Source organism: Zea mays, chromosome 1 (assembly GCF_902167145.1).
Source record: "Zea mays cultivar B73 chromosome 1, Zm-B73-REFERENCE-NAM-5.0, whole genome shotgun sequence".
NCBI classification, from domain to species: domain Eukaryota; kingdom Viridiplantae; phylum Streptophyta; class Magnoliopsida; order Poales; family Poaceae; genus Zea; species Zea mays.
Window position 1 is genome coordinate 302,309,369 of NC_050096.1, and position 11,957 is coordinate 302,321,325.

The 11,957-nt window shown below is 48.5% G+C and overlaps 1 protein-coding gene and 1 non-coding gene across 3 annotated transcripts; one reads left to right on the top strand and one right to left on the bottom strand.

Annotated features, from left to right (window-relative positions):
- Nucleotides 1-665: 665 nt before the first annotated feature.
- Nucleotides 666-746, top strand: TRNAL-AAG (transfer RNA leucine (anticodon AAG)). The gene has a single exon. It is a non-coding gene; the product is annotated as a tRNA-Leu (tRNA).
- A 34-nt stretch (nt 747-780) lies between these two features.
- On the bottom strand, nt 781-3,273 carry LOC100193588 (Carbohydrate-binding X8 domain superfamily protein). Of its 2 annotated transcripts, none has more exons than XM_008654419.1 (4): nt 2,833-3,273; nt 1,539-2,642; nt 1,410-1,443; nt 781-1,247 (listed from the first exon to the last, which is right to left on the bottom strand). In XM_008654419.1, the coding sequence occupies exons 1-4, from the start codon at nt 2,903-2,905 to the stop codon at nt 983-985; spliced, it is 1,476 nt and encodes a 491-aa protein (XP_008652641.1). In that variant the 5' UTR covers nt 2,906-3,273; the 3' UTR covers nt 781-982. The 2 variants fall into 2 exon arrangements, with proteins under 2 accessions (XP_008652641.1, NP_001132166.2); NM_001138694.2 differs by having other exon boundaries at nt 791-1,247; nt 1,539-2,715; nt 2,833-3,019.
- Nucleotides 3,274-11,957: the final 8,684 nt, after the last annotated feature.

Here is an 11,957-nt window from a genome sequence, read left to right on the forward strand (position 1 = left end):
ATTGAATGCGTTTGGTCTGGTCCCGTGGCACTGGCGCCGGGTGGAAGGCTGGCAGAGCAGTGTGGCGGTTTTGTTGCTTTGTGCAAGCCTCCAATGTACGTACTGTCACCTCCATCTCAAAAAAAAAGGAATGGTTTTAAGTTTTGGATTGAATCAACTTTCTGAATTTCGATAAAGTTCGTATGGAATATTATCAGTATTGGTTACTCTAAATAGATATACTGTAAAATGTGTTTTATAATTAACCAAACAACACTTGTTCATCATAAAAAATGTTGGTACTTTCTTAGATCCATCCACGTACGAGTTTCCTTATGTCTCCCTCGTCAAATGTAAACTTATACCACACACATATGATGTTCTTCTTTAGCATATATATATTATACTTTCAGACTAATATAACGATTATTTCAATAACCTAACATATCCTGGCTGATTGAACAAAACAAGCATTTTTGTTTTAGTTTGGTAAGAAAGAAGAATTACAAAACGATATTGTGATCAACTAAGTTGTACGTGGTTCTAGTCTAATCTGACTGGTACTTCTGTTAATGAAGGTCAAAGCATGCTCATGCAGACAGACAGCAAATGGTGTGATGTAATATAATGGAAGACATGCGGGTACGTATACAATACAAAAACCTTTTAACTACAAATAACATAAAGTTGAGATGGCCGAGTTGGTCTAAGGCGCCAGATTAAGGTTCTGGTCCGAAAGGGCGTGGGTTCAAATCCCACTCTCAACATAATTTATTTTAATTTTTTCCTCTGTTTTTAAACTTTTTTTTTTGAATTGCTCCAATCCCATTTTCATCTTTGAATCCACTCCTGTACAACCGACATAAAAAACATGTACTCGTCATCTCATCTCGCATATGAGAAACTCACTCGATCGTATATGTACAGCACGACACAACTGATTAACAAACAAACATGTGACAGCAGTGTGATCCTATTTCCTTCCAGCAGCTCGAGGTGGGCTCTACAACATTTTCTCCCTGACAAATGCAAAGGTGACCATCCAGATGAGGCACACGACGACCCGGCCGCCGCAGGACAGCGACGCCGAGCCGGCGGTGAGCCCCGTCGGGTTGTCGTAGCCGTCGTCGTACATGGAGTTACCCCCGGGGTCGTTGGCGTTCAGCACCGTGGAGCCGGAGCCCCCTCCCACGGCGCCCGACATCCCCGGAGTGTAACCGCTAGGCACACCGACGCCCGTCGTCCCCGGGCTGTAACCGGCGCCGAAACTGCACGAGTCAGTTGCAGCATCGATGCAGTCAGAACACAGCCATGCGCGGCACACTGCATCTGTCATCTATGGCGTGTGGGTGATAATGATCATGCTGATGGGTGATGGCAAGATGGGATTTTGAGATGGACCGATGGATGGATCATGGATCCACTCTTACCCTGCTGGTGTCTGGTACACGCAAGTTCCTGAGCCTGCAAATAAATAAGGTTGGTTGGCAAAAACCCAATGCGAGTGTTAGATGTGCCAAAACAATGCGTAGCAGATTTCAGTATCGTTGGTGGCTCACTTGGGTTGACATTGACGAGCATGCCGGCGCCGCCGAAGTCGCAGCTCGCCGCCGACGGGTTGCGCTGGAAGTAGCTGTTGAAGGCGTAGGAGGCGTGGGCCTGCAGCGTGTTGGGGTTGTAGCAGGCGCCCATGGGCTGGATGGCCGAGCAGTCGGCCCCGCCGACGCCGCACGCGTAGTCGATCCCGTCCTGGAGGGCGGTGTCCATGAGCCCCGACTTGGCGACGCACCACGCCGCCTGCCCTGCCACGGTCGGCGCGCCCGGCTGCACCGTGCCGGGCATCGCCGTCGCCGGAGGCTGGTACACCGCTGGCGGCGTTGTTGCCGGCATGCCGCCCTGCTGCGGGTACGGATACGTGGTCACCGGGTTGGTGACAGGCGACGAGCCAGGGAACTGCGTCGGCGTCGTCGCCGGGTTCGTCACCGCCGTCCCCGGCATGGTGTTCGGCGCGGCGACCGGATTCGTGAAGGCGGGTGGCACGGTCACGGGCGTCGTCGTCGGGTCAGGCATGGGCATGGTGCCCGGCGTCGTCGGCTCCGGGTACAACGGCGGCAGGTTCGGGTTGGTCGCGATCCCGTTGCCCGGGTTGGTCGATGGCACGGTGACGAAGCCCGGGGGCATCGGGTTGGTGGCCGGCACGGTGACTGGGTTGCTCACGGGAGTCGTCGCCGGGTTGCTGACCGGAGAGAACTCGTCGCGCGCCGTGGCTCTTGCCTCGCCGAGCTCCCGCCGAGGGGAGGGCACGTCGACCAGGACACCCAAGAGCCTCTTCTCCCGGCCGCTACTCATTGCCACCGCGCTTGGAGCCACACGGCTCTTGACGTGGGGCACGACGCCGGCCCCTTCGATCTCCGCAACCACGGCGAGCTCGCCGTTTGCCTCTGGCTCATGCCGTTTGGCACCAGCAATAGCCTCGTTGACAAATGAGCCGGCGGCGGCGATAGGCTCCGACGATCTGCATGGCTTGTCTCTGCACACAAACGGCTTCTGGAAGACGTAATAGGCACGCCGCTTGTCGGTGACCGTGACTCTGTACTCGGTGACGGCTGAGCTGGACAGCGCCTTGACCTGTGCTGAATCGTATGATAGCTCCACAGATACTCCTGGAATGGAAGAAAACACCATTTCTATTTCAGGAAGGCAGATCAGATACATTTCATCAAGCATATGCGCCAGCTGCATCAATTGAACAGCATTTTGCTGATCAGTGAAGGTGTGGACAGGTAAATAAAAAAAATCTTTGTAACAGAGGAAAGATTTTTCAGAAACTGAAGAAGAAAAAAAAACACTGACCTGAACAGCAGATTGTTTGAAGGAGGATGCAGGAGAAGAGGAATCTGAGAGTAAGAGGGCAGGCAGATGCCATTGAAGAAGGGAGAGAGATCTTTGCAGTGGAGGCAAGGATGCGGCTGAGCTGAGCAGAGCAGGCTCTACCTCTAGCGAGGGGGGAGTGAGCTGGAGATGGCCAAGCAAACGGCAGTGGGGAAGGAAGGGGTGGGAGACAGGAGCTTTTGCAATTTAAGTACAAAGTGGGAAAGCACGAGCATTATGCGCGGCAAAGTGGATGACTATCGTATTAGATTAGAAATGCGATGCATGCTCCTTTTTTTTTTCTCTCTCTCTCTCGCACCTTAGAACAGGGGAGACAGCAAGGAGCGCAGTGCAGCTGGTAAAGCTGCTTTCTTTGACGACTGGACTGTTACATATGAGCTCTTCCGTCACCTTGTGCTCAACGATTGGTTGCTTCCCTGAGTTTAATATTACTGTAATGTAGAGCCCCTTTTATGCATGGCCAAGTAGGGTTTTTTTTGCTGCGAAACAAGAGGAGATCTATATACACTGTCACACGAGGCTGACAGTGAACCGGTGATGAGACTTGGCTTTTAAGAAAGAGAGCTGTATACGTAGCATGCCATTGCCATGCATGAGCCGCGCACTGGGGCTTGGACATTGAGCAAGCTTTTGGACCAACTGGGCCACTGGGGCAGTGTGGGCAGGGAGCACGAACCCTCCAGAACCAAAAGGTTGCCTCCTCCGTAGCTCGTGGCCTGGTCTAGCTAGCCTCGATGAAGTGTGTTTCCAGTGAGACAATGGGAACCTTCACATGTCACCAGAAGAAACTACCCCTCGCAGCTACGAGAGAGCTTGTTTTGTACTCTCTACGTCATTCTTTATTTATCACGGTTTAGTTTAAAAATAAATTAGCGGACAATAAATATTTAAAAATGGAAGTAATACTATATTAAAATGATTCATGTGGAACTCCTGCGCTTCTTTTTGAAGTTTCAAAAGGGAGCTTTCAGGGTCGCTTAGAGTTTGTTTGGTTGGAAATACAAGCGAAAAGAGAGCTAATGAGGGGGACATCCATATTTTCTATGGTGTTTGAATAAGAGTCACGCGGGAATAAGATGAACACCGAAACAATTTTTTTGTAGCTACGTGGTTCCAAAAAATCGAGTAGACGGTGTCGCTTCCACCTCATACTACTTCAACCTCAAACCACACATCCTTACGCGCCCGCCGGTGTCTCCGTCGTCTCAAGTTCTCAACATACCTACACATGTAACCACTACCGGTCTTTGTCATGTTTCGAAAGAAGATTACAGGTCCTCTAGAAGAGAGGACGCGGGGTGGCGAGAAAGCTGGGGAAGAAAAAGGCTAGTACATATGATTGGTCTGTGAACCTGTGAGGTGGGTAGGTAGGTAGGTGGAGATTTTTGTTAACTGGTGTTGTTGACGGACTCGAACGGGGCCGGGCGTGTGGTGTGGCTAGCTGTGGTGGTTTGCTCGCCAGCCAGCCAGCCACACATCAGCGAGCATGCAGAGCTTAAGCATGTATGTACGGATCGGCTTGCTTAGCGGCTAAGGGTGTGTTTGGTTTGGCTTTTGGCTTTGGCTTTTGCCCCCTAAAAGCCAAAAGCCAACCAAGGGTGTATTTGGTTTGACTTTTGGCTTTTGGCTTTTGTCCCTAAAAGCCAAAAGCCAACCAAAGGGTTAGATCTAGGAAGCAGCTTTTTCTAAAAGCTGGCTTTCTCACAGTGCAAATCTGAAAGCACCCCTGAACCTGCTTTTAGTGGCTTTTCGAATGGAACTGTGAAAACATATATCGAAGAACTTTTAACGACTTTTAGTGGTTTCCACCAAACAGTTTAGCTTTTTAACGGCTTACAGCCTACAACAGCTTTTTCCACAGCTCACAGCCCACAGCAACTTTTTTCACAGCCACAGCCCAACCAAACAGACCCCAAAGAGCTGAATCCAGGAAGCAGCTTTTTCTAAAAGCCGACTTTCTCGTAGTGTAAAACTGAAAACACCCCTGGACCTGCTTTTAGTGGCTTTTGGATGGAACTGTGAAAACATATATCGAAGAACTTTTAACGACTTTTAGTGGTTTCCACCAAACGATTTCTAGCTTTTTAACAGCACACAGCCTACAACAGCTTTTTTCACAGCTCACAGCCCACAACAACTTTTTCTACAGCCACAACCCAACCAAACGGACCCTAAGGCGGCCGAGCGAGCGCAAAGCGTCGTCAGCTTTGATTGCCATGCCATCTCCTGCTCCACTTGTCTCTCTGGCCGTCGTCAGCCACCATCCAACAAGGCCGGTGCTACTGGCGGCTCCTAGGTAGACGACGACGACGACGACACCTCCACCGTTCGCCGCCGTCCACTCACCAATCAACACGGAACGCCCAAAACACACACACACGCACGCTGGGGAGGGAAAAAAAGGCAGAGACATATGCGTGCGTCGCTGCATTATTGTACGCGATCGAATGGCATCTCTCTCACTCTCTCTCCTCCCTTTATTAATCTGGTACTGGCTAGCTGGTCCGGCGACACCGACGTGTCAGCTCCGTCGCGCGCGTCCGTCCGTCCGCTGGAGCGGACACGGACCGCGGCGTCTGTTGCTGTCTGTCGCCGGCTCGCCGCAGCGCAGCTAGCTAGCACGCTCACGCATGCTACACTGCCTAGTGCCTACACGCACACGGCCGGCCCGAAAGCGTTCCCTGCCGGCCGACTTTATTTTTTATTGGAACGTACACGAGGCTATTTCTCCTCCCACACGGGCTATTTTTTATTGTTCAGATGAAACAGCAGAGCCGATCTCCGCACGAAAACCCATGCACGGTGTTGACACCTTTTTGGAGGCGCCAATTACTCAAGAGAACCAGCGGCGGTGCTCTCTGGTCAGGCGCGGACGGTCCACGGCCCAGGGCCGGACGGTCCGCGACCTGGCGCGAGGCGGCGGTGCTCTCTGGTCAGGCGCGGACGGTCCGCGGCGCAGGGCCGGACGGTCCGCGACCTGGTGCAGGAGCTCGGGCTCCCTGCCTGACGGCCGGACGGTCCGCGCCCTAGGGCCGGACGGTCCGCGCGTGCGCAGGGGTGGCGGAGGATCGTCGGCGGCGCCTGGATCTCGCTCCCGGGAGGGACCCCGTCGGGGAGGAGAGATCCTAGGTGGTGTCTAGGCTCGGGTAGACCGACCTAGACTCCTCTAATCGACGTAGAGTCGAGGAGAGGCGGAGAATTTGGGGATCGAGAGGCTAAACCTAAACTAGACTAGAACTACTCCTAAGATAAAATGCGAAATAGAAGTTGTATTGATTCGATTGATGATTACTGTTGGGGACTTGTTCTCAAGTGCTAAGAGTTAAGAACAAGGCAACATAAAAAGTGTTAAGTGTTAAAATCCTTCGTCCTTCGAAGCATTATGTTCCTTCGGGAAATAATGAGTCTCGGACGAAGGTCATGAGAGACATACCTTCGTAAACATAACAAGTAATGACGAAGGACTCACATAAAGCATGAAATATGATATAAGCATCACCATAGAATCATTTCTATTTTATTAACATGGAAAAACAGAAATGATTCCAAATTACAAATGTACCTTCGGTCCTGAGAGAAGGTGAAAAGTACGAGCGTGATGCCAAAAGCAAATGCCAAGTCAGCGTGAACAGTACGGGAGTACTGTTCATCTATTTATAGACGCGGGACGCAGCCCACGTAAAATTACATCCATGTCCATTACATTTGTTAACGGCTTATGGAAATCTGTCGAGGCCCCCGAAGTCTTTTCATCTTTGAGTCGGTTCCCCCTTCTGCCATCGCGCCGAAGCTTCCCTGCGCACAGCTTCGGCTACACTCGACCTTCGTCTGGTTCAGGCTTCGTCCTGGCCGTGCTCCATATTCATAATTCTGGATCCGAAAATACCTGTTCACATAATCCACTCGGAAAACATTGTCAAATCATGTTTTTGAGGACCTTCGGAGGACGAAGGCCCCCAACAGTAGCCCCTCGCAATATTAATTTGTAAATAATAAATTCAGATTGCGATATGGACGAAGGCCTTGAGCCGAAGGTCCGAAAAAACACCTTCCCTTTGCTAGAATAGCAACATTCAATGACAAGTGGGGTCTTTCAACTTTCAACGCATCAAGCGTATAAATACGGCCATGCCGCAAACTTATTTCGCACGCTTTCTGGCCAACCACTCCTGCTCATTCATTTTTTAGCTCTTGTGCACTGTGATCTGCTAAGTTTTTAGCTTTGAAGCTTCGGCTTTTAAAAACAGTTTTTTAGCGCTTCCGAAGATGTCTGAAGCTGCTAAGAAGGCTGCTGCTGAGATGAAGCTGAGTCTTGATGAAGAGAAGAACCTAGGGTTTCTTATAGCGATGTCGAAGTCCAACACAGAAAAGATTACCAAGGAAATTCTGGAGGGGCTGTCTGAAGATACTGGTGACAGTGAAAGTTATGATATGGACAGCGGTGGCGAAGACTCCGAAGATCGCCCCTGGCGACCAAGCCATTCAGTTTATGGTAAATCAACTATCAAAGAGAATCATCTTGTTAATATGAGAGGAAGGTATTTCCGGGATCTGTCCATTGTGAGGGCGGACGAAGGGGAAAAAACTTGTCCACACCCTGAAGAAAATGAAGTTGTGGTGTACCGAAGCTTTTTGAAAGCTGGACTGCGATTCCCCTTGAGCAGCTTCGTCGTGGAGGTGTTGAAAATCTTCGAAGTCTATCTTCATCAACTTACTCCCGAGGCAATTATAAGGCTAAATATCTTCGTGTGGGCCGCGAGGAGCCAAGGTCTGAAGCCTGACGCAAGAAGCTTCTGTAATGTTCATGAATTATTATATGAAACAAAGCCTTGGGGCAAGGAACAGTACCATAACAACTTTGGCTGCTACAGCTTCGTTTCTCGGTCCGGGGCAAGCTGTCCCGTACCAACCTTTCGGAAGAGATGGCCCGGGGATTGGATGACAGAATGGTTTTATGTGAAGAATGACTTATCAGCACGAGAAGACATCAAAGGTATAATTATGCGTCCTATTTGGCAAAGCTTCGGCCTTCGGAGGCCGAAGGTTGAAATGAACGAAACCGCCGAAGAGTGCCAAAGAGCCTTCGGCGTTGTCTGCTCTTTTATAGGAACAAGGGACTTAGTACAAGAACATATCGCCTTCAGGGTGTGGCCGCTTGCTGAGAAATGGGAAATGCCACAAGAAACCATGAAAGAGGCCGACGAAGGTGAGCTTGTGAGACTGAAGTACACCTTCAAATTTGGAGATAAATTTATTGAGCCAGATGATGAGTGGTTGAAAAGCATTGACAATTTAAGTGATGAGCTACTCGGGACCTACTCGAAGGCTGAAGATAATGCAATGTCAGCAGCCTTCGGAGGCCGAAAAAAGAAGAGACTGAATCGGGTATTCGATGCCATTGGGTTTGTCTACCCTGACTATCGTTATCCCACTCGAGGGCAGAAAAGAAAGAACACAACCTCTGCAGAAGAGGAAGCTGCAACTGCTCCTAGCGAGCCAGAATCAAAGAGAAAGAGGATAAAAGTCCTCACACACCGGCCACGCTATATTGAACCAGCTTCGGTGCCTGAGTTCACCGGAGAAGCTTCTTCGGCCACCGAAGCTGAACAGCCAACCTTGCTGCCAGAAACTGCAGAGATGGCCGAAGCACCATCCACAGAAAAAATGGAAGAAGCGAAAAAGCCGACTAAGGAAAAAACATTAGAAGTTTTGAGTCCTGCAGTAAATATTGAAACAGCAAAAAACCAAAAGGGGCCATCGGTGACCCCAAAAAGGAAAAGAATGGTAAATGTACTAGACGTCTTGGAGACAATTAAGTCTTCAAGCACAATTCCAAAAAAGAGTGTTGAAATTGCTGAAGCTTCTACTGAAGCTTCGGCTCAACAAGCTAAAGCTGAAGCTGGGCCTTCAGAGCCCTGCAAGGAGCAACCTTTTGAAGCCGAAGCAATAAAAATTCCAGAACCAGTATTAGTTGAAGAAACTGACACCGCCATCCCCGAAGCACCTGCCAGCATGCGTGATTACATGATACGACATGCTTCGGGGAAGAAGCTATCTGAAGAAGAAACTCATGAAGCCATCCATTATGCAAAGGAACTAAAATATCCGAAGGGGGCAGTAATATTCAATGGAACGAATGAAGATGACTTCTTATACTGCCTGCCTGACAACAAAGAGCTATCTGTCTGCCGAGAAATGGCCAGAAGTATTGGTTTCCCGAAGCTTGAATCTGGATTAAGCGCCATGACGAAAGAAGATCTCGCAGACAGTCTTGCGTACAACAGCCTGAAAGTATAGGAATTAAACACTTGAAAAATCCCCTTATTTTTACGCAACTCATTCCTTTTTTCTTATATGAATTCTTTTTCGTATAGGGCCTGATCCTAAGCAACGCACTAAGAGCCCAAAAGAGCGCCGAAGATGAAAGCTATGAAATTGCGTTTAATAATTTACGCTCCGAAGTTATCAGACTGAGAAACGAAGCTTTGGAAAAAGATAAAATTCTGCTTACACTGGTAGATAAAGTGAAAAAAGACGAAGCTGCTTCAAAGGCCCAGGCCGAAGCTCAAAAACGCGAGATTAAAGATCTTCAGAAACAGCTGGCTAGAGCTAAAGAGGAGCGCGCGCTTGAGGAAACGAAACGAGAACTTAGTGATTTTATGGTCAGCAAATTGGAATCAAAAGTTAAGGAGCTTCGCACATCTCAGGGGAAATGCTATGTCAAATCTGTAGAATGTGTGAATAAAATTAAATCCAGCTTCGCCAGCGTAGGCGCCTTTTCCAGCGAAGAGAATTTCTCTCGAGGCAATCCCGAAGGTCCGCTGGAATGGATTAGCCACGAAGCAGAGGCCTTCGAAGAGATTCTGAACAGTCGTGGCGACATATGCGCTTTTTCGGGCGCCAGAGGAATTGCTTCTGTCTTAGAGAAGAAAGGTTGCGGGCATGTAAAATTTTTAGCTCAATCCGAAGCTACCTTATCTTCCGAAGACGTCAAGGACCCCTCGGCCGAAGCAAGCGTGGTTGGTGGCAAATTTTTTACTGATATCTGGAACGACGGCGGCCGAGGAATGGCGCAAGAGATCATCCAAAGGAGCGAAAAAGGCATTCATGACGCCAGAAAAGTGGCAGAAGCTGCCGAAAGGAGTACAGAGCCCGAAAGGCAATTAGGTACCAATTAGTCGCTCTTATTGTGTTGTAATTTTTATTCCAAACTTTGCTCAAGGTTTGCAAAAGTAATGAAGAAATGTTCTCTTCCCTCAGAAACTGCTGGATCAAATGTCGACGAAGAAATTAAACAAATGGCCGAAACTATCTTGGACAAGGTTGTTGACCAACTTCTAAATGAGGCCGCCGAAGAAGTATTGAGAGAAGATTAGATGCTATTTGGAAAAATCATTTAAAGTGTAATCTATGTAACACTTTGTACATTTGAATGTAATATACAAGTCTCCTTTCATTATTGAATTCTTTACGATGCATGAAACATTAAATACATACCATTTTTGAGCCTTTGGCGAAAAAACACCTTCCCTTCTTTTCATGCTTCGTGAAGAAGGCATTCTCCGTTAAAATTATTCTGATGAATCACATCCATGCTTCGTCAAAACATTCTTCGAAGCTATACTCCGAAGCTATACAACTTCGATATTGATCTGATAAAGCTCGCCCATGTTTCGTAAAAATATTCTCCGAAGCTGTATTCCGAAGCTGTACAATTTCGATGTCACTTTCTCAAAGCATCCTTTCGAAGGTTGAGAGTATCTCCTTCTCTTGCCAAATGCAATATGATGTATGATGCTTATGCTATGCAAAATGATGTGATGATGTTATGTTATGCATGTGACATTTGTTCCGGAGATACACATAAAATATATTCGTAAGCTCTGCATTCCCTTGGGAACGTCTTTGGAGCTTCTTCGTCTTTTACTTAGACGGTATCAGCGTTGACTTTTCGCTGTAAGCCTCCCTTAGGAGCTTCTTCGCCTTTTACTTAGGCGGTATCAGCGTTGACTTTTCGCTGTAAGCCTCCCTTAGGAGCTTCTTCGCCTTTTACTTAGGCGGTATCAGCGTTGACTTTTCGCTGTAGGCTCTGCATTCCTTTAGGAACGACTTCTGAGCAGAAAACTTACACTGCGCTCCCTTTGGAACGGCTTTTTGTGACTTCATAAACTTACTCTGCGTTCCTTAGAACGACTTTCTGTTACTCCGAAGGATTTTTAATCCGAAGGTCCTCCTTGGTAACGGAAAAAGTTTTAGGCTTCAGCAACTTGGGCCTGTGGAGCAAATAGATTTTCCTCGTGGGAAACAACGAAATTATTACATGAAAACTATCAATGTTTTTTGCTTCACAGAAAATAAAACTGAATAGAAAAGACTGCTATCAAAGGTAGGATATGTCAATAAATGTGCTTCGACTCTGGCACAGTGCTGTTGACTGTGCGAGCTTCGGACTGTTCTCTGAAGTCCCTCTGATGTGGAGCGTATTGACTCCCTTCTGGCTGTTGACCTTGCTGCAATGGAGGTGGAGGCGGAAGCTGCTGCCAGGAAGCTTGAGGTTGACTTGCCGAAGCTACAGAAGCCGCAGGGTGGTTGTCTATGTATTGTGGGACATAAGGCGGATGAAACGAAGCAGTATGCATAACCTGCTTCGACTGAGCTTGTTGAGATGCAGCTTCGGCTAGTTCCTTTTGCTTCTGGATTGTAACATGGCACGTCCTAGTGGTGTGGCCCTTGCCCTCTCCACAGAATAGGCAAAACAGTCTCCTTGGCTGATCTCCGAATCTTCCGCCGAAGCCCCTGGCGCCTCTGCCTCTTGGAGCTGGTGGCCGAAAGAAAGTTTGTTGTTGCCCCGAAGCCTGTGAGGAGCACTGCGGCCTGTTTTGCTGACTCCCCTTATCATCATTCTGAGTGTTGTGAATGGAACGGACATGCCTCGGGTAGTATCTTCCTCCGAAGCCCCTGGTCATCTCAGAAAATCTGAAGGCCTCCTCCCTTCTTTGGCGAAAGTCATTGTCAGCACGAATGTACTCATCCATCTTTTGGAGCAATTTCTGCAAGGTCTGAGGAGGCTTCCGAGCAAAGTATTG

What these genes read in the sequence shown, in the direction of transcription:
- LOC100193588 (XM_008654419.1), bottom strand. Translation starts at nt 2,905, where the DNA reads ATGGCATCTGCCTGCCCTCTTACTCTCAGATTCCTCTTCTCCTGCATC. An exon ending in TCAAACAATCTGCTGTTCAG is followed by an intron (nt 2,643 to 2,832) that starts GTCAGTGTTTTT and finishes CTTCCATTCCAG; the next exon opens with GAGTATCTGTGGAGCTATCA. An exon ending in GCTCGTCAATGTCAACCCAA is followed by an intron (nt 1,444 to 1,538) that starts GTGAGCCACCAA and finishes ATTTATTTGCAG; the next exon opens with GCTCAGGAACTTGCGTGTAC.